The sequence below is a fragment of the Meleagris gallopavo genome, chromosome 1, assembly GCF_000146605.3.
Source record: "Meleagris gallopavo isolate NT-WF06-2002-E0010 breed Aviagen turkey brand Nicholas breeding stock chromosome 1, Turkey_5.1, whole genome shotgun sequence".
In the NCBI taxonomy this organism is placed as follows: domain Eukaryota; kingdom Metazoa; phylum Chordata; class Aves; order Galliformes; family Phasianidae; genus Meleagris; species Meleagris gallopavo.
In genome coordinates, this window is record NC_015011.2 from 182761845 (window position 1) to 182787500 (window position 25656).

Sequence of the window (25656 nt, forward strand, 5' to 3'; positions counted from 1 at the left end):
TGCTCACAGACTCCTTTGCTAGATGTTGCAGACCTGCAAAGATCAAACAAGATGAGCATAATTCCCAACTTCTTTGACTCATTATGTGGGTAGGGGACCATTACGATACAGAAGTTCAGACAGCTCTTTCACTGGAGGGAGCTATTTAATTTTGAAAAGCCCAAATGGATTAACAACAATGTCTGTGATCCTTATGTTTCAGTTATCCTTCTGTGCATGCATTCTGTGCTCATTGGAGGGGAGGAACAGGCTGCCTTACTCAAAAAAGCACAGGAAATGGGACTAACAGATGGAAGATATGTCTTCATTCCATATGACACTTTACTTTACAGCCTTCCTTACCCAAACAACTCATTCTATGTCCTCGACAATGACACAAAGCTCCAGGAAGCTTATGATGCTGTGCTGACCATCACACTGGAGTCTGGAAACTGGACATTTTATAATGCATTCAAGGAAGCTAAAGAAAATGGCGAAATAGCCAGTGAGCTAGAGGATACACAGGTAAATATTCTTTTTCTTGGACTTCAATAGGATATGGTAATAGAACACATGGGATAGGCAATAGTTACATAGAAGGGATAGTCAAGAGACAGCCCAGATTGTACGAGCTTGTATTTTGAGAAAAATATGGTGAGGGTTGGATGTAACCTGCATTTGGTTTGAAAATATAATTCTATTCATTGACTGGCAGTCTGTTAGTTCAACTGTAGAACCGTGATGGGAATTTAAGAGAAAGGATTGTCTCTGAGGCTCTCAGATTAGTTTTGCTACATGCTGACTGCAGTTAACTCAAGATGAAGCGATTTCTCTTGAAGTAGATAAAGTTTGTGGATATTTTAAGGCACCAGAAGAAGGAGCCCACATGCCTGATAGTTTGTGTGAATGCAACAAACAAAACAATGGATGCATTTAGATGGAAATGATTAATATCATGAAAATCTATTAATATAATTGCTGCCTCATTCTTCTTACCTTTGTAAGATGAGAGGCAATGGCCTTATGTTGCACCAGGGAAGATTCAGGTTGGATATTAGGAAAAATTTCTTCTCAGAAAGAGTGGTAACAAATTGGCACAGGCTGCCCAGGGAGGTGGTGGATTCACCATCCCTGGAGGTGTTCCAGAACTGTGGTGATGTAGCACTGAGGGACATAGTCAAGTGGGCATGGTGGGGATGGTTTGGGGTTGGTCTAGGTAATATCACAGGTCTTTACCAACCTAAGTGATTCTATGAATCTAAGGTGAAAGTTATCTTTCTTAACATTTTAGGACAATTATTTCAAAGTCTATGTAAGAAAGACAGTCAGATTCTACCTTGTAGATTTCAGAAGGACACTTGGAGAATCTGTCATGCTGATGTGATGCAGGATTCAGCTGTGCTCATCTTCAAATCTCTCTATGATCTTTCAAAAATTATAAGCAATTTTAAGGCAGTTTATCAGATCTGCATGGATGTCTACTTCAGGAGGAAATGGTTCATGCCTTGAAAGCATCCATTTCTTTTCCTTCTTTGTAATAGGAGCCCAGGTTAACCATATTGAGTGTAGAATTCTTCACTGTAGGTGAAATACCCAAGTCCTTTAATATATTTTCCTAGCTATCAGTCTGAGGTTTCATATGTGAAATCTGGAGAACAAAATCAGGTGTCAATCCTTGAGTTTACAGCTAAGGCAATGTGACATCTTTTGATGCAAATGTCAAACTAGAGGTTGACAGCACTATATCGTGACCTTGATTTTTCCTCTAACTTCAGGTTTCTCCACTCTTTGGGACAATCTATGATGCCATTTACTTCATGGCACTGGCAATAAACAGTGCTCGGAGGAATGGAGCCTCGGTCTCAGGAGCTAATATAACAGAGCACACAAGAAACGTCAGTTTCCATGGATTTAGCCACTTTGTAGAGACAGACAGCTGTGGGAAGTGGCTGTGCAACTATGTGGTACTAGACACAGATGGTCATGGGAGCCAGCTCTCCCCAACCCATTTGCTGGACATGTCTTCAGAGTCTGTCAAATCCCTAGGCAAGGACATTCATTTTCCAAGTGGAACCCCACCAAAGAAAGACTGCAGCTGTTGGTTTGATCCAGATGTTCTCTGCTCTGGAGGTAAGAAAGACAAAGTAGTATGGTCAAATGACCCATACCTCTTATTTATTTCATCTTCTCTCTTACTCGGAGTGATTAGATTTCCTCAAAGAGAAAAGACTAAATCCAAGAAATTCACATGAATCTGACTGATTATTATGCTAACTATAGTGGCAATCCTATGCAGAGATCCTACTATTGATCTACAAGACTCCCTTATTGTTTTTAAGTCAATAATGTTGTTGCCACTCTTGTGTGCTTGGAAAAGTTTTCCAGATTTAACAGTCAACATCTATCAATTTGACAGAAAGTAATGTATGTCAGAATAGCAATCAATATATACCAGCGGCTCAACCCAGCACTGTCTCCCTGTCTTTCTGAGGGACAAAGTACTAAAAAAATTTGTGTTACGACAGCCTTTTTAGGCTGCACATCTGCAGATGCTCTCATCATTACCCCTGGCTAGCCCCAGCTTCTTTATGCAGTTTGGTAAGTGGTTGGAAGAGCTCACCTTATCAAGAAAATAGTCATTGCTCAAAATAGATTGATTTAAAATAGGCAACAGAAATGATCACTGAAGACAAGAGGAGAAAAATCTTTCCAGGTTTGCTGGACTGGGTACAGGCTTTATTTATTGTTTTTAATTTGAGGCATTTTTGAATTAACGGGGAAATAACTCTCAGATAAGGATACTTAGCCTGCACTTAACATATTTATTTATATGCATTTACTCCTGCTCTTCTGGGATATGACTTAGACAAACTCAACCACTTCTACAGAATATTTTGTTCAGCAGCTGAGAAAAACGTTTCTCTTGGTTCAGCCATAGCTGGTTTAAATCACAGAATCATAGAGTCGTAGGACATCCTGAGTTGGAAGGGACTCATAAGGATCATTGAGTCCAACTCCTACCAGTGTAACTTCATGGGAATTGGAGATGTGCTGATCTTACAGCTGCTGACAAACTACAAAAGAGGCAAATCCAGTGCTACCATATGACTCATTCTACATTGTCTCTTGGAACAGTATAGCAATTCAGATTCTCTTTGCAGCCTACAGAAAAATCCCATTGATTTTTAGAGAGATCAGATTCCACATTCACACCTTTACAAAAGTATAAATCTCTAGGCATTTGTCAGTGAAGTGGTGATTTATGATTATGCCTAATATTTCAGAGAGCAAATTTTGTGACTGGAATTGAACCCAGGCCTCAGTCTGTCTTATGTATAGTTTTAGGGCTGGAGGAGGTGTGGATGTGAAGCTGCCAATGTGCTGAGAGAGAGGAGGTCTGGATCATTCCCAGGTAGCTTCTGAAGATCTCTAAGGAGGAGACTCCATAATTTCTCTCAGTCCCAATGCCCTAGCAACACATGGCAAAGCAATCCTGCCCTAGGCCTGAGGGATCCCTCTGGGCCCCACTGAGCAGAGCAAACACAGAAGGGAACATAAACAAACTCCACATTATTCTGACCACAAAATGGTCTGCCATACATATTCTCTCTAAAACTGTTAGAAGGCCATGAAGAAACATGAGGGGACAGACTCTTCAGAAGGGCCTGTTGTGACAGGACAAGTGAAATGGTTTCAAACTAAAAGAGGGCAGATTCAGCTTGGATATGAGGAAGAAGTTTTTTACCATAAGAGTAGTGAAGCACTAGAACAGGTTGCCCAGTGATGTGGTGGATGTCCCATCCCTGGAGACATTCAAAGTCAGGCTGGTTGGGGCTTTGAGCATCTGGTGGAGCTGTGAGCATCCCTGTTCACTGCAGGGGACGTGGACCAGAAGGCCTTTAAAGATCCCTCTCAATTAAAACAATTCTATGATTCTATAGGTTTTTCATGCCCCTACACTGTAGTACCATTTTGTCCAGGAGGGATTTGGCCCTTTATCCAGCAAGAATAAACTTAAGTTGTGCCAGGAAATTTCAGATTCTTCTCAGAAAGAGAAGTAATGCATTGAAACAGGCTGCCCAGGAAAGTCATGGAATCACTGTCCTTGGAGGTATTCAAGTAATGTGGAGATATGGCACTGAAGGACACGGTTTTGTGGGCATGGTGGGGATGGGCTGAGGTTGGACTTGATCTTGGTCTTTTCCAACCTTAACGATTCTTTGATTCGCACATCCCAATCCTTCTGGATCAGAGGCATGTCTATGGCAGCCCCTTTGTTTCCCAGGATAAATGCTTCCTTTCAGGCCTGCCTGGTGGGATCTTCCTCAGTCTCATACTCAAGGTGACACCTCCTGGAGAAAGCTGGCCTGGTTTTTATTGCATACTGGCGAGTGAAATTTTGGTCTACACCTGTATACAGTCTGTAAGGTTCTGAAATGGTTACGTAGCATTCACTTTTTATAGTACCTGTATTTCTTCTCTGAGGGAGGTGCATAGATATAGTTCCAGGCTGGAAGATGAAAGCAAAGTGACTTTTTTGCATGATTACAGTCAGGGACTGGAGCCATGGGTTGAAACAGAAAGTGAGTCCAAATCTGGAAGAAAAATTATACCAATTTTCATGCAGCTTTCACTGGGAAGCTTCGTGTCTCAGTGCTCCCAAAATGGGCTGTAATTTAGATGCAAGAGGGACTTAGAGTCATGAACTTTTTATCAACCCAAACTTCTGCATGCTTGTTTGTGTTGAAGGAACTCTGAACACAGACAGGATAAAATAAAAACAAATAGAAGGCAGAAGAGGCAAAGACAGCAAACACTTCCCACTGGAATTGAGCTCATCCGTTCATGTCAGCTTCCCTCAGCACTCTAGCAAAGCAATTCATGAGCAAACTGTCTCCAGTACTTTCTGTCAATGAACCCATTGAGGAAGAATTCAGTCTTCTCTCCCTTCTCTCTTCTTTCTGAAAAATCCCAGATGGACTGATGGCTCACACTGGAGATCAATTTGGTACCACATGATAAAGCTTTTTCAGTGGTTCAGTTCCTGAAGAGAAAAGGGTCACATGTTCAGAAGTTATGAACTTTGCAAAAGCTTTCTCTAAAGCATATCTCTTCCTTGTGAGTCTGTATTTAATCAATGAAAAACTGGGGCTCTGGATCTGGTATGGAAAAAAAGTGCATGTAAGTATATAGCTAAAATAGTTTCATGCAGATAAAATAAACATTTGTATATCCATAAATTAACAACAAATAAGGATTATTTTCTAGCATTCCTCTAGGTGAATATTTGACTTTGCAGTCTAATGGTCTAATGTTGGTAATTTTAATGCTATTAACTAAATCAAAGAGATTTCCTAATCCACTGATTTATTCTTTTTTTTCGCCTCTCTTTGCACAGGGATTGAGCCTACAATCATGATCTTGGGAGCAATGCTGGTATTTGCTCTAGTGCTGTGTGCTGTGGGCCTGGCTTATCTCATCAGGTGAGAACTGCAGAACATCTTTGATTCAGTGCCAGTGTTACTTTCTGTGGGAGGCTTACATCAGCACTTTGGAGCGTGTGTTAAAGGCTTCATTGTGGTCTTTGCTCTCCAGAGAAACATCTCTTCAGTTTATTGATTGTGGCTTGAACAGAATGGGCATTGGTTCTCCAGTCTCAGAACGAGCCATTTCACACTTAATCCAGCCAAGATTGCTGTCAGCTGCTCGAAGGATTAACTGGATGATAGCTTTGATGCATATGGAAGATTACAAACACTTTGGAAGTGCAAAGTATGCCGCAGGAAAATACAGTATAATACATACATAGAATAAGAATCTGCCTTGAGAACATCAGGGTAGTGATTGAGTGTGCTGCTATATTAAATGTCTTTTTTCATACTCCAGATCATTCTTCCCTTCTCTTCTGCCCCTAATATGATCGTGTTTCCAACAAAACACACAGGTTGATTGATTCTTTGTCCTTTTTTCTCTGTGTTAAAGAGAGGCTCCCTCTAGAGAGGATTTGGAACAATTAATTAGAATACATTTTTATTATCAATCCAATTCATTTCCTATTATGAGATGAAGCCCTGTTTCCTGGTCACTCATGTTTCATACATATTGGTTGGAGCATGAGATTTGCTCTGAAGCAAAAAAACAATCATCAGTTCCACCAGTTGCATAAATCACACTTGTGTCCCAGCTTTATGTCCAAGGTGGAAGTGAGCCAGTGTGGACTTGATGGGTTGCTCCTTGGCAAGGACAGTGTAACCATAAACCAATGTAGTGTTCCACTCCAAATCCTCTCATGGGGAAATCTGTCTGTCTGTCAGACAGATTGGTGACATCTACGTGGCACAAGACTGAAATTAGAAGGTGTATACTCAGCAGCAATGTGTTTAACAGAGCAAGGCTCTCATATTATCCCATCCAGTCCTGCCTGGCAGATAATCCCCAGAGACATTTTCTCTTCACTCCTGAATCATCCCTCCAAACCTAGATGATTATAAGGCCACCCAACAAGCACCACCCCAACAGCTCCACTGCCTATGACGCACAGCTGCTTCTGGTTCCTTGGCCACCAGCCTCTGCAATTACATAAATAAAAGGCAATTTTTCTGCCTACTCTATGTCTAAGCTCTTCTGCAAGTACCAGACTGTGCCTGGGAAGGCTTAGTCGTGAGTAAAGATGTATGACCATCTGCAGAGGGAAATAAAATGTCTAGCATGACTCAGACAGTGATTTATGTCAGAGAAGGGCATGTCTGGGACTAAATTTAAACCACAGCATGGCCTGAGTTCATAAGGGGGAGCACTGGTCTAAGCTCTGCCAGGGATCTGCTGCATGACCCTAAATGAGTCACTCCGCTCTCTGTGCTTTGCTGTGGGAAGCAGAGTGCTTTCCTCCATGCTTGGGGGAGAGGATGTGAACGATGGAGCAAGGTTTTCAGGAGGACAGCTGAAGGGTACATGAGTGATGAGGCTTTTGTGTGGAGCTGACTTGGTTGGCTTGGAACAAAGCACTTAGAGAAAGGTGATAATAAGCAAGCCAAAGTGATGTAGATGTATGGGTGAACTCTGAACTCCAAAAAGCTGTGCTATTCTAAAATGTCCAGAGTGATGCATGCAATGAGAAAGTAAATCGTTGCGATCTGTGGATATTTTACAAAATGAATCCTTCCACAATGTGGTTAATAAGAGGAATCCTGCTGCCAAGAGGATCAAATATGCTCTTTGGGAATAGTTTTACTTGTCTTAGCAGATGATCAAATATTTGCTGGAGCATTAACAGAGTTCTCTGAACAAAAAAAAGTGTGATAACGGGAGCAATGGGATGCTTTCCTTCTCTTTCTCTGCAGCTGCTTGATGAATTTTTTACTGTCTCATAGACAGTATGTTTTATGCTCAGTATTAGACCAGGTCTTCATTGAAAGAGTGGGTTCAAAAAAAGTATGTGACTTCAGTCTCTTTTCTGGGTCCTTAAAATGTCCATGTGGTGGGTATTTGCATCAGATGAATCCCAGTGAAATTCTGAAATGTTTCATATAGGTTTGTGCAAGCCTGTCTGAACTAGCCCATGATCATACAGTCCTTGCCAGTGTGTCCTTTCCTGCTGTGATCTTTTCTGCCTTGTCAATTCTAGAGAAGCTGGGCAAGTAGCAGATAATACCTGACAAGTGCATAGAATTTTCTGACTTCTCTGTGGCAATTTTGCAAATCTAGAAGTCTATAAAGGAGACCAGAGTCATCTCTTGGAAAACAGCAGCATCCTGGGGAGGTGCCAAAAGCACATTTGTCCTGTGCTGCACAGTAGGCATCCCGTCTGGCTCAGATCCTGCAAGCAGATCTGAGTCAGCAGTCTTCTGCTTTATCTAATCACTAATGACGGAGAAGAAAAGCACTGGCTCAGCAATGCTACTTCCAAGACCTTCACGCTGCATTGTCATGCACAGCAAACTGCTCATCCCTTCTAGCCTTTCCTTCTGTCTGTTTCTTTACCAGACAGATAAGCTGGTCTATTAAAACCTAATATTCTCTCCTGATGGACAGTGAAAATGAAAATTAAGCAAAACAAATTATGCACTGCATATACATCCAGTTTACGCATGAATCACAGAATGGCTTGGGTTGGAAAAGATCTCAAAGCCCATTCAGTTCCAACCCCCTGCCACAGACTGCTCCTTCCCACCGCTGCTCCTTCACATGGGCTCCTCTCAGGCGATTCCTTGTTTCAGCTTGGAATGTATCCAGAGCCAAGCACCTCACAGAAAAGACCATTAGTGTCACTACTACTTGTAAGTGATAGTGGCTACCACCTCTAAGCAGATTGTACACTTGTGAGCAGATTGACTCAAGCTGTCTATTTGTGATGAGATTCTTTGGGATTATAGCTTTGACTGTCTGTGATTTGGACAGCCCTTGTTGCTTTAGTGGAAGGATTTCAGCCGAGTCAGGTCATCATGCTCCCACCCATGTCCAGGCCTGTGCCATCATGCTGCATATTTCTTGTACTACAATGAGGCCAGATATCCCTGGAGGCATTGAAGACCAGGTTGGATGGGGCCCTGGGAAGCCTGACTTAGCAGTTGGCAACTCTGTTCATGGAGGAGGGTTGGAACTTGATGTTCTCTGAGGTTCTTTCCTTGATTCTATGATTCAGCATTGTAAATTACTTACCTAGCTAAAAATTGTAACTGTGGCTCTCCAAATCTCCCAGGCATAGTATTCTGAACAGCCAGTTATTCAGGGGTCCTAACAAGATAATATTGACACTGGAGGACCTCATCTTCATTAACCCAGAGCTGCATAAAAAGGTAAGTGTTCTCACATGCAATTGATCTGGGAGGATACTCAAAGATAGGTTTGCTTATAGTACTTTCATACCCATTTCTCTATGCTTCATTTCCCCCTTCATGTCAAACACTTTCCCATATGCTGAGTGGTTTTGAATTTCAGGTTAGGTGCACCAAAATAAATAAATTAAAGCCGTTATATTGTAAAATAGTACCCTTGATTATGTTTATTCTAATAGCTGGGGCTTATTATTTGTTCCTAGGGTTGGAAAGTATAGCACTGCTTATATCCACATAGATAAACCACCTCACTACTTAAAATGTTTGCAACCAAACTACTTGCTGGAAATGCCTCCTGGATTGTGTTGGCTGGCTCCTTTCAGCTCTGAGTATTGTTTAGGGGGGTGCTATTTGGCACAGGCCAGACCTATGCCAATCATTTGGACTGCTGTGAGGCCATCTCACTGCTTAGGCTGATGGCACAGTTACTGGCCTCTTGTCAGTGCCAAAGGAGAAATTATCCAGTGACTGGCTCAGAATGAAGCCTCTCTCCTCAGTTCCATCACCTAAAGCACTGCTGTAGTGTTTCCAGTTACTACTTATGAGTATTTCAGAGGTGATATGGAGAGTTTGGGAATGCAGGAAGCCTTACTAGCATGGTGACATGGATGTCCTGGGCAGAGCTGGAGCGGAGGTTTACCTCTAGAGGTGTTAACTGTCTTCCACCTGCTTTCCTTGCATCCAGAGACTAACGCTGGACAGTCTGACTGATGCAAACAGTGTAGCAACTGAAACCAGAAGCCAGAAATCCACAATCCGCTCTGGTTCCTTGAAAAGCACTGCTGCCACCCACGAAACCTCCAATGTGGCTTTGTATGAGGTAGGTATGGACACGGTCAACAATCCATCACTTTGGTTTATTGGGCTGCTTAAGTGGGGAAAGTCTTCAGCTACAGTAGTTGACGCCAGGGTATGGGTGTTGCTGATGGCCCAAGAGAGTGAAATGTCTTCATCTCTGGAGACATTCAAGGTAGATCTAGATGGGGTTCTGAGCATCTGCTTGAGCTGTAGATATCCCTATCACTGCAGGGAAGTTAGACCAGATGGCTTTAAAGGTCCTTTACAACTCAAGTGATTCTATGATTCTACAATAAGCTTCTCCCAAGTATGGAGCTACCAGTGTTTGACGTGACCGTACCACAATCCACACACTGACTCTTGCAGTTATGTGTGGTTGAAGTATTCAACAGGCAGTATCTCTGTCAATACACAGCATTGCCAGGTCTTGTCTTTATTGAATTGTCACCACCTAAAGGCACTGTGAAGAAGCTTTCTTAGAAGACAGAGCCTTTAAGTGGAAACATCTCTAATAAGGACCTTTCTTGCAAGACACAATCCAAATATTTTATCCTTTTCTAAAGTCAAAGATCTGGAATTCAAACCTAGGTGTCAGTGTTAACCGTTGCTCAGAGACTTGCTATGTCATTCACCCACCTATATTGTGGACAGGGAGACTGGGTATGGCTGAAAAAATTTGAGACGGGAGCAATTCACCACCTGCGGCAAAGCTCTACCAGCATCCTGAGGAAGGTAAGGACAGTGGCTGCCTGGGTGTGTGGAGAGAAGGTTGTTTGGGGAGGGGGCTTTGTAATGGAAAGGAGCTTTTATTCTCTTTGTCTCCCTTTTATATCTGTTGAATCATATTGCATGACTGTCAATAATTCTCGCTTGGTTAAATCTATTGGAATGGAGAGTGTAGGATTGCATCTGACAAACATGACCATGGCCAGTGAGTGGCAGTAACCAAACCCCACTCTGGGCCTGATACTTCAGAGCTGGTACAACATTAAGGGTACAAAAAGTCTTCTAAGTAAAGTTGTCTGCAAAGGCAGAGTGGTTTGGAGGAAATCATCCCTCTCTGTCAGAGCAGGATAATTTACTGGTAGCTATTTTATGTGTTGTTTGTTGACTACCTAACCATGCACAGATACAGAGGGATTTGCTATGTATTTCCAGCTAAGATTCCCTTTAGAAGTTCAGTCGTTGACTAACAAACAAACACATTTGTTTTCCATATTCAAGACCATTAGCTGTTGGCAACTACTGTTAACAGAGGAGTGGCATTATAGAAATAAAGCAAATTTACCAGGGCACTTAGCTGATGTCACCATTGATGGATGACTTTGGGTACTCCAAGCATTGCTTTCCAGATCAAACCTGAGCTGAAACAAGTCCCCATATGCTGAACTCAGTTCACCCCAACTAAGTCGTTCTGTCCTGGTGAGAGGTCCAGGCTGACTAAAGAAAAGCAAATTACTGTTTTTTGCCATCTTGCTTTCTTTGTCTTAGTGGTTAGATTAGGATGAGCAAAGATTTAAATAGACAAAAGCAAGTGGCAAAATGTTTGTGCCATGGGAGGTTCAGGTTGGATGTTTGGAGAAATTTATCCTATGAAACAGTGGCAGTGCATTGGCACAGGCTGCTCAGGGAGGTGGTGGAGTCACTGGCCTGGAGGTGTTCAAGAACCATGGAGATGTGGGACTGAGGGATGTGATCAGATGGTGCGGATGGGTTGGGGTTGGACTTGGTTGTCTTAGAGGTCTTTCCAACCTTAATGATTCTATGATTCTGTGATCCTGGTGTGAAAGGCTGTTTGGAAGCATAGGAATGGTAAGAGCTTGTGGTAATTCTAAGCAGATGTCTAGCTGGCTTGATCTCCTGTGATTCACTGTCTTATTTCAGATGAAAGATCTACGTCATGAAAATGTGAATCTGTTCCTGGGATTTTTCTCTGACTGTGGCATCTTTGCCATAGTGACAGAGTACTGTTCCCGAGGAAGCCTGGAAGACTTGCTGAGAAATGAAGATATGAAACTGGATTGGATGTTCAAGTCCTCCCTCCTGATGGATCTAATTAAGTAAATCCATTGCTCCTGCTGAAGCCTGATCTGCATGTGATTTTTATATTACCATAGCTATTTAATCCAGGACTGTGGGATTCTCAGACTAATGTAATGCAGGGAAAGCCAATATGAATATAATTATATTGTATACACTGGCCTTTAATGGAAACCTCTTATTCCTATTTTGTTGCCATCTGAGAAGCACAGTTTAGGATGGTAGAATTACATCCACTCAACAGGGTGAGAGGTTAAAACTACCCATCAAGCTGGAACTGATCACCTGGAACAATGAATCTGATGACATAACCCTCCTTCTCAAGTCCCTCTCTTGACATAAATCAGAAATGCTTCCAGCACGGAACCAAACCATAGAAATCTCTTGTCATATGATGGCTACATGCATTGTCACTTTGCAGGAGTGCTCACTCATTTCCAGATACATCCCATGTGTTTACATCCCATTAAAGTGAGCTGGGGTCATGAGAAGGTGGTTTGCAGAGGGTTTACTTCCAAAACCATTCATGAACAGTGTAATCTTCCTCCTTGAGGATCCTGGGTCATGGCATTCAGCTATCATTGCCTCTGTTGCTTCTCTTGACCTAACAATCATTGAGTATCACTTATGTCTACCTTCTTAACTTCATCCAAGAGTACAGCTTCTTCTACAGGGCACAATTACTCCTAAGGCTACAAGGAAGGAGGCAGCTATCTCTTAAAGGTACCAGTGCTTCCCAGTATTACAGTTAACTCAAATTCTTATTTCTAATCCATTTCTAAACTTTTTCCATTGTTTCTTGGCCTGATTAATGCTGGTTGTGTGGTTTGGATCATTCCAGAGTGTGGTACCTGAACCGACTTTTGCATTTGCCATAAAGCCAATGCTGTATTTGATGCCCTCCAAGGTGACTGGTTGACTCAGTGTCTCTGAATCCTAATTGATAATGAAATCTCAAGGAACTGCCTCAGTCTCTTCTATTTTTCATAGGGAATTAGGTATCTGCATCACCGAGATTTTACCCACGGACGTCTGAAGTCTCGTAACTGTGTTGTGGATGGACGGTTTGTGCTGAAGATCACTGACTATGGTTATAATGAGCTCTTAGAAGCCCAGAAATGCCCTTACGTTCAGCCACCCCCAGAAGGTAGGTGGCATCAGGGAAGATTTGGGGGAAATATTTGCCTATTGATTTAGTAGATGTTTGTGTTCGTGCAATTGTGAGCTAGTGGCCAAGCGAGATCTTTGTGCTCAATCTCACAACATCCAGGAACCTGTATGCAGTGCACTGCTGTAGGAAAGGATATGTAAAGTTTTTCAGACTTCCTAAAAGCTAGTAGCAGGGATTTTATTGTAAGCAGTGATGGAGCATAAGTTTGTTGTAGTTGGGGAAGGATTTAAGTGCATCTCATATCTGAAACAATCCTGAATTGCTGTGACAGGTGAAATTGGCTCCAATTGTGTCTTTGAAGTTTTAAGTTAAGCCATATGCAAAGAGATTTTTTTCTTCTTCTTCTATCTGAAACATAGGGTGATACTAGACTCTTTGAAATAGATCCTCTATATTCCAGTCACCAAAGGTTGCTACATGACATTCCCACCACTTAGGGGCTGCATCTCATGGGGTCAGATTTGGAGATTTTGATAAAATTTCCTTCCACGTGAGAAGAAATTGGCAGTTGTTGCCTTGGGATCATATGATAGCCTTGTAAGCTGGTTTCAAGTGGCATGCAGTGCTTCAATCTCTCTCTCATTGGATTTGTTTCCTACGTTTCCAGTGTCTCAGTTATATCAGTTGTCAGAAGACCACTCTTCTCCTCCCTTAGAGATGTTAAAAATATCACAGGAGTTGAAATGTTCTTTATTCCCATTATCTACAGTTGCCAGGTCAACAATACCCCAGCTTGAAGAAGATTCGCTTCCTGATGAGGCTGGTTATGTTTTAACTGTGCTTTTTACCACTTGAAGTACAGAATTATGAAGATTTATCGTATTTCATACTTCCGTTATTGAAACTGCTTTCATCTGAGAATAGTTACTTAAAGTATTTAATAAGCTGTTATTTTATTAAAGAGCAACACCTATAACAAGACATCCAAGCTTTGGCACCAACATTTTGTCTGAATGATGCTTAGAAAACGAGTTTAAACTTGACACTGGAGAGATGACTTCTTACATAGAAGTTCAAGACTGGTGTTATGGAATGTAAGTTGTTGATACGGCAAAGTAAAAAAAAATTAAAGACAGTGAAATTTGGAAAATTCACATTGTTTGACTGTATGTAAGCATAGTATTTTGGGAACATTGCAAGAAATAAAAAGACCTAATCTACTAATCAATGATGTATGTTCCATCCCCTCATCAAATAACTGAAATGAAGGATGCAGTTCATCATTGGGAACATCACTGAAATTAACAGCAGTATGGGCCCACATATAAAGAATCTGATGCTCTTGATTTGTTTAGAATTGCTCTGGACAGCCCCTGAATTGCTGAGGGACCCAGACATGCGCAGAAAAGGCACATTCAAAGGAGACATTTACAGCTTTGCAATTATCCTACAAGAAGTTGTTGTTCGGGGCCCACCATACTGCACTTCAGACCTCTCAGCTGAAGGTAAGCAACAATTTCTGTTCGTTTTTTAAGGCTTTACACAGAGAACTCACAAAAGGTCTGGTCAAGCCCCTTGGATCTCGTGTTGATGTGGAAATGGTGTTTCATTCTCATGACCATTTTTGGTGGAGGGGAAAAAAAAAAGGCTGTTTTTGTCAAAACATCCATAATGAACATCAAAATGCATACTTCTGACCTCAGACTCTTTGCATGACTAATCACTCCTATCAGGGTGTTGGGACAGTGGGTCACCTCCCCAGATGCTTCAAAGCTGTTCAGTTCTGCTGTAGCACTTCCAGTGCCCTTTCACACTCTTGACTTTTCATCATGGTGTGCAGTGAAATCTGTCAGCAGAATTTTTCACAGCTTGGAAATTCCCTTGCTTCCCATCCATCGTTCCTTATCTGTCTGTCATAAGAAGGGTGAGGTTTTTGAGTTTTTTGGCTTTTTTGCATTTTGTTCATCTACTCGTCTGTTTTTCCTTGTTTCCCCATTTAAAGAGTTTCTCTCCCCTCGTCAGAGATCAAAGTGATACATCATGACTGTGATGACTTATGCTGAAGTCTGGCAGTATCAGAAATACCATATAGGTGAATTTGTTAGGAATTGCTCATGGTGTAACTCTCATTGGTTCAAATCTTGTTGAGAATGCATGGGAAGAGCAGATACACTCAATCAAGTTCACTTGGCTATGGAGGGGCTGAGAGCAGTCAAAAAAGAGCTGATTTCAATGAATGCCCATTGTAAACCCATTTTAGGTTGGACAGTCACCAGGTGGGGTACAGCCATCAGTATCTGCCAGTTCAGTGCATGGAAAAATGGCAGTGGCCCAGGCTGCTGCAGCAACACTATGACAAAGGTAACCATGGTGCAACCTGCTCTGTAATTCGTACCTGGACCGTGATGTGATGGATGATGTAAATTGCAGGTGTTCTCCCAACTAGTCTCACTGGGCAACCTCCAGCAGATGCTGAAATGCATTCTAGTTTCCTGACTTGATAAAATGATGAATTTCTACTCATTTCTTCCTAATCCTCAAGGAGCTTTCACTCATGGTGTGAACTTTAAAACTGTCTGAGGAAGGCATTTCCCCTTGGCTGCCCTTGGAAATATTAGGGCCAAGTGTTTTGTTTAGTTCATTTGGTAGAGACTGGTGGGATGGGCTAAAGGGCTTTAAAGTAAACTGTCAACACTGAAAAGCTTTGGGTGCTCACGGTAACAGCTGTGGAAATGCAGGGTCCCTGCCAGAAAGAGAGTGGTTTTCACTTCAGATGACTGCTCAGAATTTCATAAAATGAAACCTTCGGAAACAATCACAGTTGTTGTATTTTAAGCAAGAAGATAGAGTTCTACCTTTCACTTTTTTCAAGGCACAGTTAGCTCCCTGAAGGTAACTCTCAGTCTAAATAGTGGAGAGTCAGGCTAAAAAGCAATAACAAAACCCGACTGCCTCTCTGAAATCCTCCTACATACTATTTCCCAGTTAAAGATGAAGTGTCAACGGCTGGTATCCTTCCTGTCTGGACTTGGCTGTAACCCTCTGCTGCCACAAATCCTGATGGAGAGAGTCAGGCAATTTCATTAAATATAAGCCTGTAGGCTCACACATACCCATCTGTCACACAAGCTTCTCTCATCCAGCCACTTTATTGCTTGTAACCTGGCTCTCCAGGGACAAGAAGGCAATTGAATTGCTTGTCTTGTAAATCCTCCAAGAGATTCCTGACAAAGGAAAGCAGAAATCCCCAGGCTTGTTTGACACAGCCATAGAAGTGTGAAGAATAATAGCATCGATGAAGGAATGAGCAAGAAACATGAAAAATCTCATGTCTTTCACCCTCACCAAATGCCTCCATCTCTAATTGTGCTTTGGATCCTTCTCTTTGCCACAGAAATTATAAAGAAGGTGAAGAAACCACCTCCCCTGTGCCGCCCAAACATAGCTCCTGAGATGGCCCCCCTGGTGTGCATCCAGGTAATGAAGCAATGCTGGGTTGAAGCTCCTGAACGACGTCCCACCTTTGAGGAGGTATTTCATAAGGTCAGTGTACAGAGCACAAGGTGCGATTCTGTATTAATATTTAGCAGGAAAGTGTTTTTTGTAAGTGAGCCCTCAGGAAATGATTGAGAGAACACTAGAGCCTTGCCTTTGCTGTTGGGTTATAGATTGTGGCATCTATATGCTTGTTTTCATCAACTGTGCCATATCTACACCATATTCTGAACTTGGACTCAAGTGGGACTACAACATGGGGTGTAACACAGGAAAGACATGGGCCTAGTGTATTCACATTTGTGATATGCCTATCCTGATGGTCTCACAGAGATCAAAAAAAGCTATGAATTATCATGTAGCTTTCAGATCAATATGTCGTTTCATCTTCTGAAGTCTCAAAGAAAACCTCTGTATTTTTTCTTGGTTACAAGAATTCCAAAACTGAATGAAAGAGCCCAGTGCCAAAGCTCTTTGGCCTAGAGAAGAAGCAACTGAAAGCAGATATGAAAACCGTGCATGATGTTATGACTGCTGTACAAAAGGTGATAAGGGGATAATTGTTTTCCATTTCTATTGCATAGTAGAACTAGAGGCATCAAATAAAATGAGCAAATGATCCAGACTCCAAGCAAACAAAAAGAAGTGCTTCTTCACATGTTAGATATCATCAAGGGCTGTTGAACACAAAAATACAATATTTGGCATCAGAGATCTCTGCATTGCAAACTGGTGGATTTGGGGAACATATTCTGGAGGAGTATGACTGTACACGAACCCTGTTTGAACATCTTTCTGAACATCTGTTACTGGCCACTGGCAAAATAAGCCTTTTATCTGATCCAGTAATGCTGTTCCTATGTTGTTTTAAGATCAAACTAGATAATCCAATATCTATAATTTGCACCTTCCAATTCTATGAAGCTATGATTGATTTCACACTCACGTTACTCCATTCTTGATCCTAATGAAATATTTGAAACCACAGATGCTCCAAATTGTCCCGGAGCTCATTTTCAGGTCAAGAGGAGCAAGCATAACTCAGTGCGGTGGCATGCAACAGTGCACATACATGCCTGTGTACAAAGGCAATTTAAGACTAATAAGACAAAAGTAAGTATTGCCAATGCCCTGGCAACTCTGACATCATCACTTCCTACACCTGTCTCAGGTGACAAGTGATAAAACATAAGGAAATAGTCTTGAGTTGAGCAGAGGATGTTTAAATTGGAAATAAAGAAAAATTTCTTGATGGAGAGGGTGGTCAAGCATTGGAACAGGATATCCAGGGAAGCTCAGGAAGGCTGTGGAGTCTTCATCCTTGGAGATATTCAGGAGACATATGAACATGGCACTAAAGTACATGGTTTAGTGGTGGGACTTGGTAGGTCAAGATGGTGCTAGGACTTGATGAACTTGAAGGTCTCTTCCAATCTAAATTATTCTATGACTCTGATTTTATGTTTCTACAGCCTGGTCAGAAAGAATTTCTTATGGGACAAATGAGGGTGCAAACCTACAGCATTGTAAGACTCCAAAAAATCTCACATATCTGCTTATCCCAAGGGAGGTGGTGCTTCACTTAACCTTCACAAAAAGATTGCAGAGGAACAGCTTGTCCAGGCAACTTCCATAGCTAGTGGTACAAATTCATCATCCATTTTGCCTCTTTCTTTATTGCAGAAGTTTTGCCATTGAGGAAGCTAGTCTTTAGAATTATGACTTAAAAATAAAGTGCTTGCTTTTGTTCTTTTCCAGGCTTAGAATGCTACAATGATGTAATGAGATAGGGAAGTAACTCTCCACTTTGATTTTCCAGTTCAAAACCATCAACAAAGGCAAAAAGACCAATATAATTGACTCAATGCTCAGAATGCTTGAACAGTATTCAAGCAACTTGGAAGATTTAATCAGAGAGCGGACAGAAGAGCTAGAGATTGAAAAACAGAAGACAGAGAAACTCTTATCACAAATGCTTCCTCCGTAAGTACTGGTACTTTAGATGGCAAAAAGTGCTTGGTGTTACATAGCTAGACTGGACAAAATGTTTCTCCCAAATTGAGTAAATTCGCAGGGCAGATCTCCAGTTTTGACAAGCATCTTTCAAACAAAGCAGGAAACTTTCATCACTGCTTATTACAGCAATGTAAGTCTTATATTTACTGGAAGATCTTTTAGGTACACCAAAGTAAGAGCGTCTGAGCTCTTGGGCTTGCCACAACAAGGGTATTTGCTCTGTCACCCTTCCTTGTGTTATCATTTTGAATCAGTATTTTGCCCTGTCACCTCTCTTTGTGTTACCATTTCAGATCAGTAGCAGAAGCCCTCAAGACTGGTGGCACTGTGGAGCCTGAGTATTTTGACCAAGTCACCATCTACTTCAGTGACATCGTGGGCTTCACAACCATTTCAGCCCTCAGCGAACCCATTGAAGTAGTTGACCTCCTGAATGACCTTTACACTCTGTTTGATGCTGTTATTGGAAATCATGATGTTTACAAGGTGAGGGGTACCCAGGAGGGAGGACCAAACCATCTCTGAGTCATATCTTCCTACAATTTGGTTCTACTGCTCTTTCCCATCTTCTATTTCTTTGCTTTTTTGATGCTGTGATATTTGCTAGGTAGAGACCATTGGAGATGCCTATATGGTTGCCTCAGGGCTTCCGAAACGGAATGGAAACAAGCATGCAGCTGAGATAGCCAACATGTCCCTAGACATCCTCAGCTCAGTGGGAACGTTCAAGATGAGACACATGCCAGACATCCCCCTCAGGATAAGAATTGGCCTGCACACAGGTAGGCACCTAAACATCAAAGAGCTCCTGCAATTGTATTTCCAGCATTGAATGCCTTCTCTCTGCTCACCCCAAAGCAAGAGCCCTTAGAAGATGCTTAACAACCTTCCATAGCAACAAGGTCATTGAAATGGAAGTGCAAACCCAAAGTAGAAAAATGGCTTGGTGTCAAGTGGAGAAATTTTGTATTCTGTCACTGTCATGAGCTACATTAGAAATGTTAGTCCCAAAGGCTGCATTGTTAAGTGTGGATTTTTTATGTGCTTCAGAATCTTTGCTGGCATTATACTGAGACATCCAAGTCTTTGTAACTGTTCTGAAATGGAAAAAAAATTAAATAGAAAAATCATTATATAGAATCAGAGAATTGTTAAGTTTGAAAAAGACCTCTGAGATCACCTGGTCGAACTGTCTAACCATCACCATACAAACTGAAGGAAAAGTCTGGGGGTGCTTATTATAGATAGGATGTAACTGAAAGAACACGATACAGTTATTTTAAAAGTTATGCTATAAAGTAAATGTCCTCTAATGCAGAAGTCATGATCTATTCAATGAACAAAAAAGAAGCTTGTTTAAAAAGAAAAGGAGTTGGCATGGAGTTTAATTTTTCTAAAAAAAAGCCAAAAACAGCAACAACAAAAACAGTAAGATTTAAGTCATCATATATCTGAAAGTATGGCTTGGATTTTAAATTGAGGAAAAGACATCCACTGTTGTAAGAGTCAGTAGTTTTAGAAGAAATATTAACCTTCAGAATTTTATATCATGGTCATCCACTAATAAATTTTTGCCAGTTGTTCAACACTGGACTTCCTGCATCTTCCTCTCGAGTACAAGATACCAGCCACTGGTAGAAGAAGAAGAAGAAGATTGTCCAGGAGTCTGATCTAGCATTACTGAATAATATCCACATTTTTGCAGCTCTGGAACTGCAATTACAGAATTCCTTGTTGTACACGCAGGGAAACAAGAACAAAGGAAGCATCTCACACAGAATACCCTAAGAACATAGCTGTGACTTGAGCACAGCTGAAATCAATACCTCATAGCTCCCTAGACTGTGTATTTTCTTATTTTGGATTTGTCTCTGACAACTCATTGTCCCCATTGTTTTCATTGCAGTTTGGGGTTCTTAGCTCTTTACAGAAGTCTAAAGTGTTAAGGAGTGATTGCAGACACACTGTGGGTTTTATACTGTGGGTTTTATAGTATGGTTGGAATCAGATGAGTCTGTGACCTACAGCAAGAGTCTCTGGAGCAGCAGCATTACATTTTCAACACAAGAAATGAGGAATACAGAGTGCAACATCTGCTGCTGTCTGTTTGCCACAGTTCTGCAGCATGCCTTCCATGCATCAGCCAAAACTCTATCCCTAGGTGACTGGGAGAGGGGAGTGTTACTTGTGGTTTTGTTTTCTTCTTTTTCTGAACTCTGGGCATCTGGAAATAAGTGCTGTTATGAGGGTGTGAGAAGAGGGAAAGGATCATTTTCTTTTTGAAGAAGCAGAAGCTAGATCTTATTTTGCACAGATTTGAACCTTAGGGTGAGGATTCAGGGGAACAGAATCCTCCCTCATTGTAAGGGTGGAGAAAGTCAGAGGCTGCCTCATGAGCCTGAAGATGCACAAGGCTATGGGGCTAGACAGCATGTATCCCAAGTCCTGAAGGAATGTGATGTGGTTGCTAAGTCACTCTCCATCATACCAGAAAATTCATGGCTTTCAGGCGAAGTCCCTGGTGACCAGAAAAAGGGAAAAATCACTTCCATTTGTAAGAAAGGGAGAAAGGAAGACTCAGGGAACTACAGGACAGTGAGCTTCACCTGTGCCTGAAGAGATCATGGAACAGATCAGTTCTCTGAATCACTAAGATGAAAGCAGAGTTTTCTCTGCTAGAGAAAATCCTAGATCCCATTTCTCCTGAGAAAAGAAACATGAAGAGGAAATCACTAACATCATGAAGCAGGAAGGCTTGAGGAGAAGAGGGCTTGGCTATCACACCTTCCTGGAAAGGATAGAGAAGGGTGTGAGCACCAGCTTTGTCGACCAACTGCTCTCTGGAAACTAGTGCCAAGAGGAGCACGTGGTTCCATCTCTGAAAAACAAATACCTTTATGATTGTCCATGTCCCTCCTGGCTGTTTTGTCTTCTCTGACCATAGTAGAAAGCCACAGTTCTGGGAACATCTGATGGACCATGCATGTGACCATGCGTGGGTAAGTCGGGGAGGACAAAAAGACCAGTGTTTGATTTGAGTTCCTCCCCTGCTTTAACTGCACCCTGGATTCTTGGCTCTCCTTTCTCAACTCAACTGCCTGTCCAAAAGAACTTAGCTGAATCAGCTGTTTCTGTGCTGGCTGTATCTGGGTTGGGGCTGGATGGCTGGGGAGAGTGAGAAGACAAGCATCTCCCTGGAGGCTTAAGGAGGTCTGTTAATCGGTCAGACTCTCTGGCAGGCAGTCCTTCATTTCCGTTGACCTTGTTAACCTCCAAGGCATCACTGACGGTTGCTGCAGAGGCTCAGCCAGCATGACTTATTAACCAACTCTCCAAAGCCCTGGCAAAGTGCCATTTCGAAACAAACTGGAGAACTTGTGTAATTAAACAACCAGGCCAATGCATTCTCATCACAGAGTCTCCAATTTCCTTTAAAGTTGTTACTGTCAGAGATTTATCTCTGGAAGTTTCTGTTACCCCTTTGCTGAGGCAGTCTAGACATAGGGGAACTCACACACAGGCAGTGAGGGCAGCAAATGAATTAACTCTTGCGTGCTTTCAACATTGAGAAATTGTTTTGTCATGCTAACATTTTAACATTGGATTTGAATTAATCCCTTTATGATGGCAATGCTCTAGAAAGATATTATCTTACCCTAAACTTCTTTCATAGAATCGTAGAATCATTAAGGTTGGAAAAGACCTCCAAGATCATCTAGTCCAACCTTCCACCTCCCATCAATATTGCTCATTGAAAAACATGTCCCCTGGTACCACATCTCCATGTTTTTGTACTCTTTCAGAGATGGTGACTCCACCACCTCCCAGGACACCCTATTCTAATGCCTGATTACTCTTTCAGAGAAGAAATGTTTCCTCATATGCAACCTGAATCTCCCCTGGAGGAACTTAAAGCTGCTCCCTCTCGTTCTATTGCTGTTACCCAGGAGAAGAGGACAATCCTTTCCTCACCACAAGGAGGCAAGGAGAAAGGGTGCCTCCCCTTCTCAAGTCTGAACCATCCCAGTTCCCTCAGCTACTCTCCACAGAACTCGTGCTCCAGACCCCTTACAGCTTCGTTGCCCTTCTCTGGATACACTTTGGGGCCTCAGTGTCTTTCTCACAATGAGGGACCAAAAATTGAACACACCACTCGAGATGCAGAGCTTTGTGAGCTTTGTGGAAGTGATTGGGTGATTGCATTCACTGATTAGGATCCTAAATTTAGACATCCATGTGCAAGTGTTTCCAAGAGTGTTAGGGAGTCAACTCTTGCCCTGTGGTCGGTAGAAATCTGGTGAACATGATAGGTCCAACTCCTCTGATGCTCTCCTGAAGAGCTTGAACCTAACTAGAGAATTGATAGAAGTGAGAATTGAGTTAGAAGAGACTGAAGGGCAGTGAGTTATCCAAGGTTGCACAGTGTGCTGTTGGCAATAAAAGAAGTAAAGCAAGTCCTCCTCATCCCCAGCATTCCTTGCATGTCGCTTCAGTCCAGACATGCTGTAGAAAAATCCTTGTAACATTTATGGTACGAAGCCTCTTTCCTCTCTGTTTTTCAGTCTTTAAGCAAGTGATATCAAGCAGGAGTAAAAATCTATCTTCTCAATTTTCATCTTCTGTGTGTTGTACCAAAATGCTCTTACTTTGACTCTGCATCGTCAGTTTTTCAGAGGTCATATCAACAGAGTCGTTGCAAAGCTCTCCATAGCTTTCAATTTTACAAGAGGTATATTTCAGATTGTGATTCAATACCTACATACATGCATACATAGGTTAAGGTGAAAGTCAAATTTTTTGCATGCGTGTGCCTTGATGGTGTTTCGTTTTCCTTACTGTACATCTGAAAACTGCATGAAAAATCAATTTTGTGACAAAGAAGGTAAAAATCTCAGTAAAATTACTTGCTTTGCTATATTGTTTGCTGCTGAGTATTTGTGGCAAGTAAGTGATCTCAACTACTTTTTAAACATTTTAACCTCAAAAAATTTTGTATTATGAAAAACTTGTATTTAATGTATCTTTAAATATTACTCTTGATGTTCTGTGTTGACAATTCTTATAAACTTGCATGGCAAAATATTTCAGAATCGCAGATCACAAATATTTCCTTGAAATTTTGAGACATCTTAACCCAGAAAAATAACGAAAATTAAAAGGCAGGCAGAGCCTCATGAAAACATGTGCCATAAATGCATTTAATGGAGAACGCACAGATGCTTGTTTTTTCTCTGCAAAATGTTCCATATCTTCTGAGACTGCTGAGATTATTTATTTTTTTAACTTTTTATTTTTTAACTTTTTTAAAAATATTTATTTTGCAACCTTGATATTTTAGTACGTGGGTGATGAAATTTAGCAAGCCCAGTCCAAACACTAGCTAATCCAAGTGCCCCATATGACATACATCCGTGCTGCTTGGCTGTCACATTTAACTCTGTGTGTGTGCGTGTTCAAGTGAATCCTACATGCATATCTCCCCCTGAGAACTTGGCACCAGCTCTTTAGGAGCTACTTTGGAAAGGAGTGGATCTTGTCTTTGGGATGAGACTGAGGAAAAATAAACAGCTTTTGGCTAGACAGGAAAGCTAATGATGTCTTCCTTTCCAAGGAGGGGACACAGGGTGGTCCAGTGTGCTGCCAGCATCTCTTGACTTCTAAAGCTGATTCAATCTTGCTTCACTGGGCTGTGTCCCAGAGAGCTAACTCTGATCAGTCTGGAGAAGAAGAGGTTCCACAGAAACCTCAGAAAGGCCTTTTGGTATCTAAGAAGGGCTGAAAGAAAGAAGGGGACAGTTTCTTTAGCAGCATCTGTTGTGATAGAGCAAGGGGAAAGGGTTTCATACTAAAAGAGGGGAGGTTTAGACTGGATGTAAGGAAAAAGATTTTCTCCGTAAGGATGGTGAAGCACTAGAACAGGTTGCACAGAGAGATGGTGGATGTCCTGTCCTTGGAGACATTCAAGGAGAGGCTGGACCAGGCTCTGAGCATCTGATGGAGCTGTGGGTGTCCCTGTTCATTGTGAGGGAGTTGGACCAGATGGGTATAAAGGTCCCTTCCAACTAAAAAAATAATATAATTCTATTCTATGATTCTGTGACACAGGATCTCAACTTAAGCTTTTTTAGAGGGAAAAGTAGGTTGAAGAAAACTTTTTAAATGAGATTTCAGTAGTCCTTGAGCTTCAGTGAACTCTGAATTTCTCCCAGATGACAGTGAACTGGGACACAAAAGACCTTTTTTGGCCAATGTCTAATTTAGAGAAATGTCTGAATTTTGACTACTTCTACCAAGCATGAAGGCCAGAGACATATTTAAAAAATCCTTCTCTTGCATTCCCAAGTAGTTTCTGGATACCAGAGGAGAAGATGAAATTTGCTTGTCTGTGAGCCTCATGGTTTGTATAGACAATGGCTGGATTGTACAGGTGATGTGTTTTCAAAGCCTTGTCCTGGGAGATGTAGTAGGCCTGACCAATCATTAAGGCTGGAAGGACCATTGAGATCATCTAGTCCAATCATCAGCCCATCACCACCTACCTCTAAACCATGTCACTCACAGTGACATCCACCCTTGTCTTGAACAACTCCAGGGATGATGATTCCACCATCTGAACACATGTTAAACACCTGTATTCCCACTTGGCTTTTGGATGTCAAAGATGAGATTTGTGTATCAGAAAACTCGGTGAATATACAGATATATAACTCTGGTTTATACAGATGTTGTGTCTTTCAGGGCCCTGCGTGGCAGGTGTGGTTGGCCTGACCATGCCCCGTTACTGCCTCTTTGGAGACACAGTGAACACAGCATCACGAATGGAGTCCACGGGTCTGCGTGAGTACTTGAGGCAGTTCCTGGAATGGATTACTGACAGATTTAGAATCATAGAATTAAAGAACAACTAAGGTTGGAAAGGACCACTAAGATCAAGTCTAACCCCAACCCATCCCCACCATGCCCACTAAACCACGTCCCTCAGTGCCACATCTTCAAGGCTCTGGAACACCTCCAGAAATAGTAACTCCAATACTTCCCTGGGCAGCCTGTTCTAATGCCTGAGCACTTTTTCTTAGAAGAAATTTTTCCTAATATCCAAGCTGAACCTTCTCTGGAGCAACTTGAGGCCATTATCTCTTGCCCTGTCACTACTTATCTGTGAGAAGAGGCAGATCCCCACTTCATTACAACCTCCTTCTCAAAAGATATGAAGAAATGTTCATTTTAATTATAGGCATTGTAACTGAATCAGCTCTCAAGAAAAAGGCAAGTCCAAAGACAAAATTAAAAGCAGCCTGAAGCCTTCAGAGGCCAATATTTAAGACAAAGAGATCATTTAGTTTTGCTCTTCTTTTCCCTGCAAAATCTCATAAGAATGTTTAG

The 25656-nt window shown here is 41.8% G+C and overlaps 1 protein-coding gene across 1 annotated transcript in view; it reads left to right on the top strand.

The window, feature by feature from the left end:
* Positions 1-276: 276 nt before the first annotated feature.
* GUCY2F (guanylate cyclase 2F, retinal) overlaps positions 277-25656 on the top strand; it is a 38594-nt gene continuing 13214 nt past the window's right edge. Inside the window, exons 1-15 of the mRNA XM_010706208.1 lie at positions 277-504; positions 1755-2109; positions 5378-5462; positions 5575-5751; positions 8678-8774; positions 9499-9633; positions 10263-10343; positions 11496-11671; positions 12650-12798; positions 14118-14267; positions 16157-16305; positions 18077-18240; positions 18567-18759; positions 18881-19055; positions 25012-25110. Coding sequence (XP_010704510.1) covers positions 277-504; positions 1755-2109; positions 5378-5462; positions 5575-5751; positions 8678-8774; positions 9499-9633; positions 10263-10343; positions 11496-11671; positions 12650-12798; positions 14118-14267; positions 16157-16305; positions 18077-18240; positions 18567-18759; positions 18881-19055; positions 25012-25110 — 2413 coding nt within the window. The remainder of the gene's footprint in view (positions 505-1754; positions 2110-5377; positions 5463-5574; positions 5752-8677; positions 8775-9498; positions 9634-10262; positions 10344-11495; positions 11672-12649; positions 12799-14117; positions 14268-16156; positions 16306-18076; positions 18241-18566; positions 18760-18880; positions 19056-25011; positions 25111-25656) is intronic.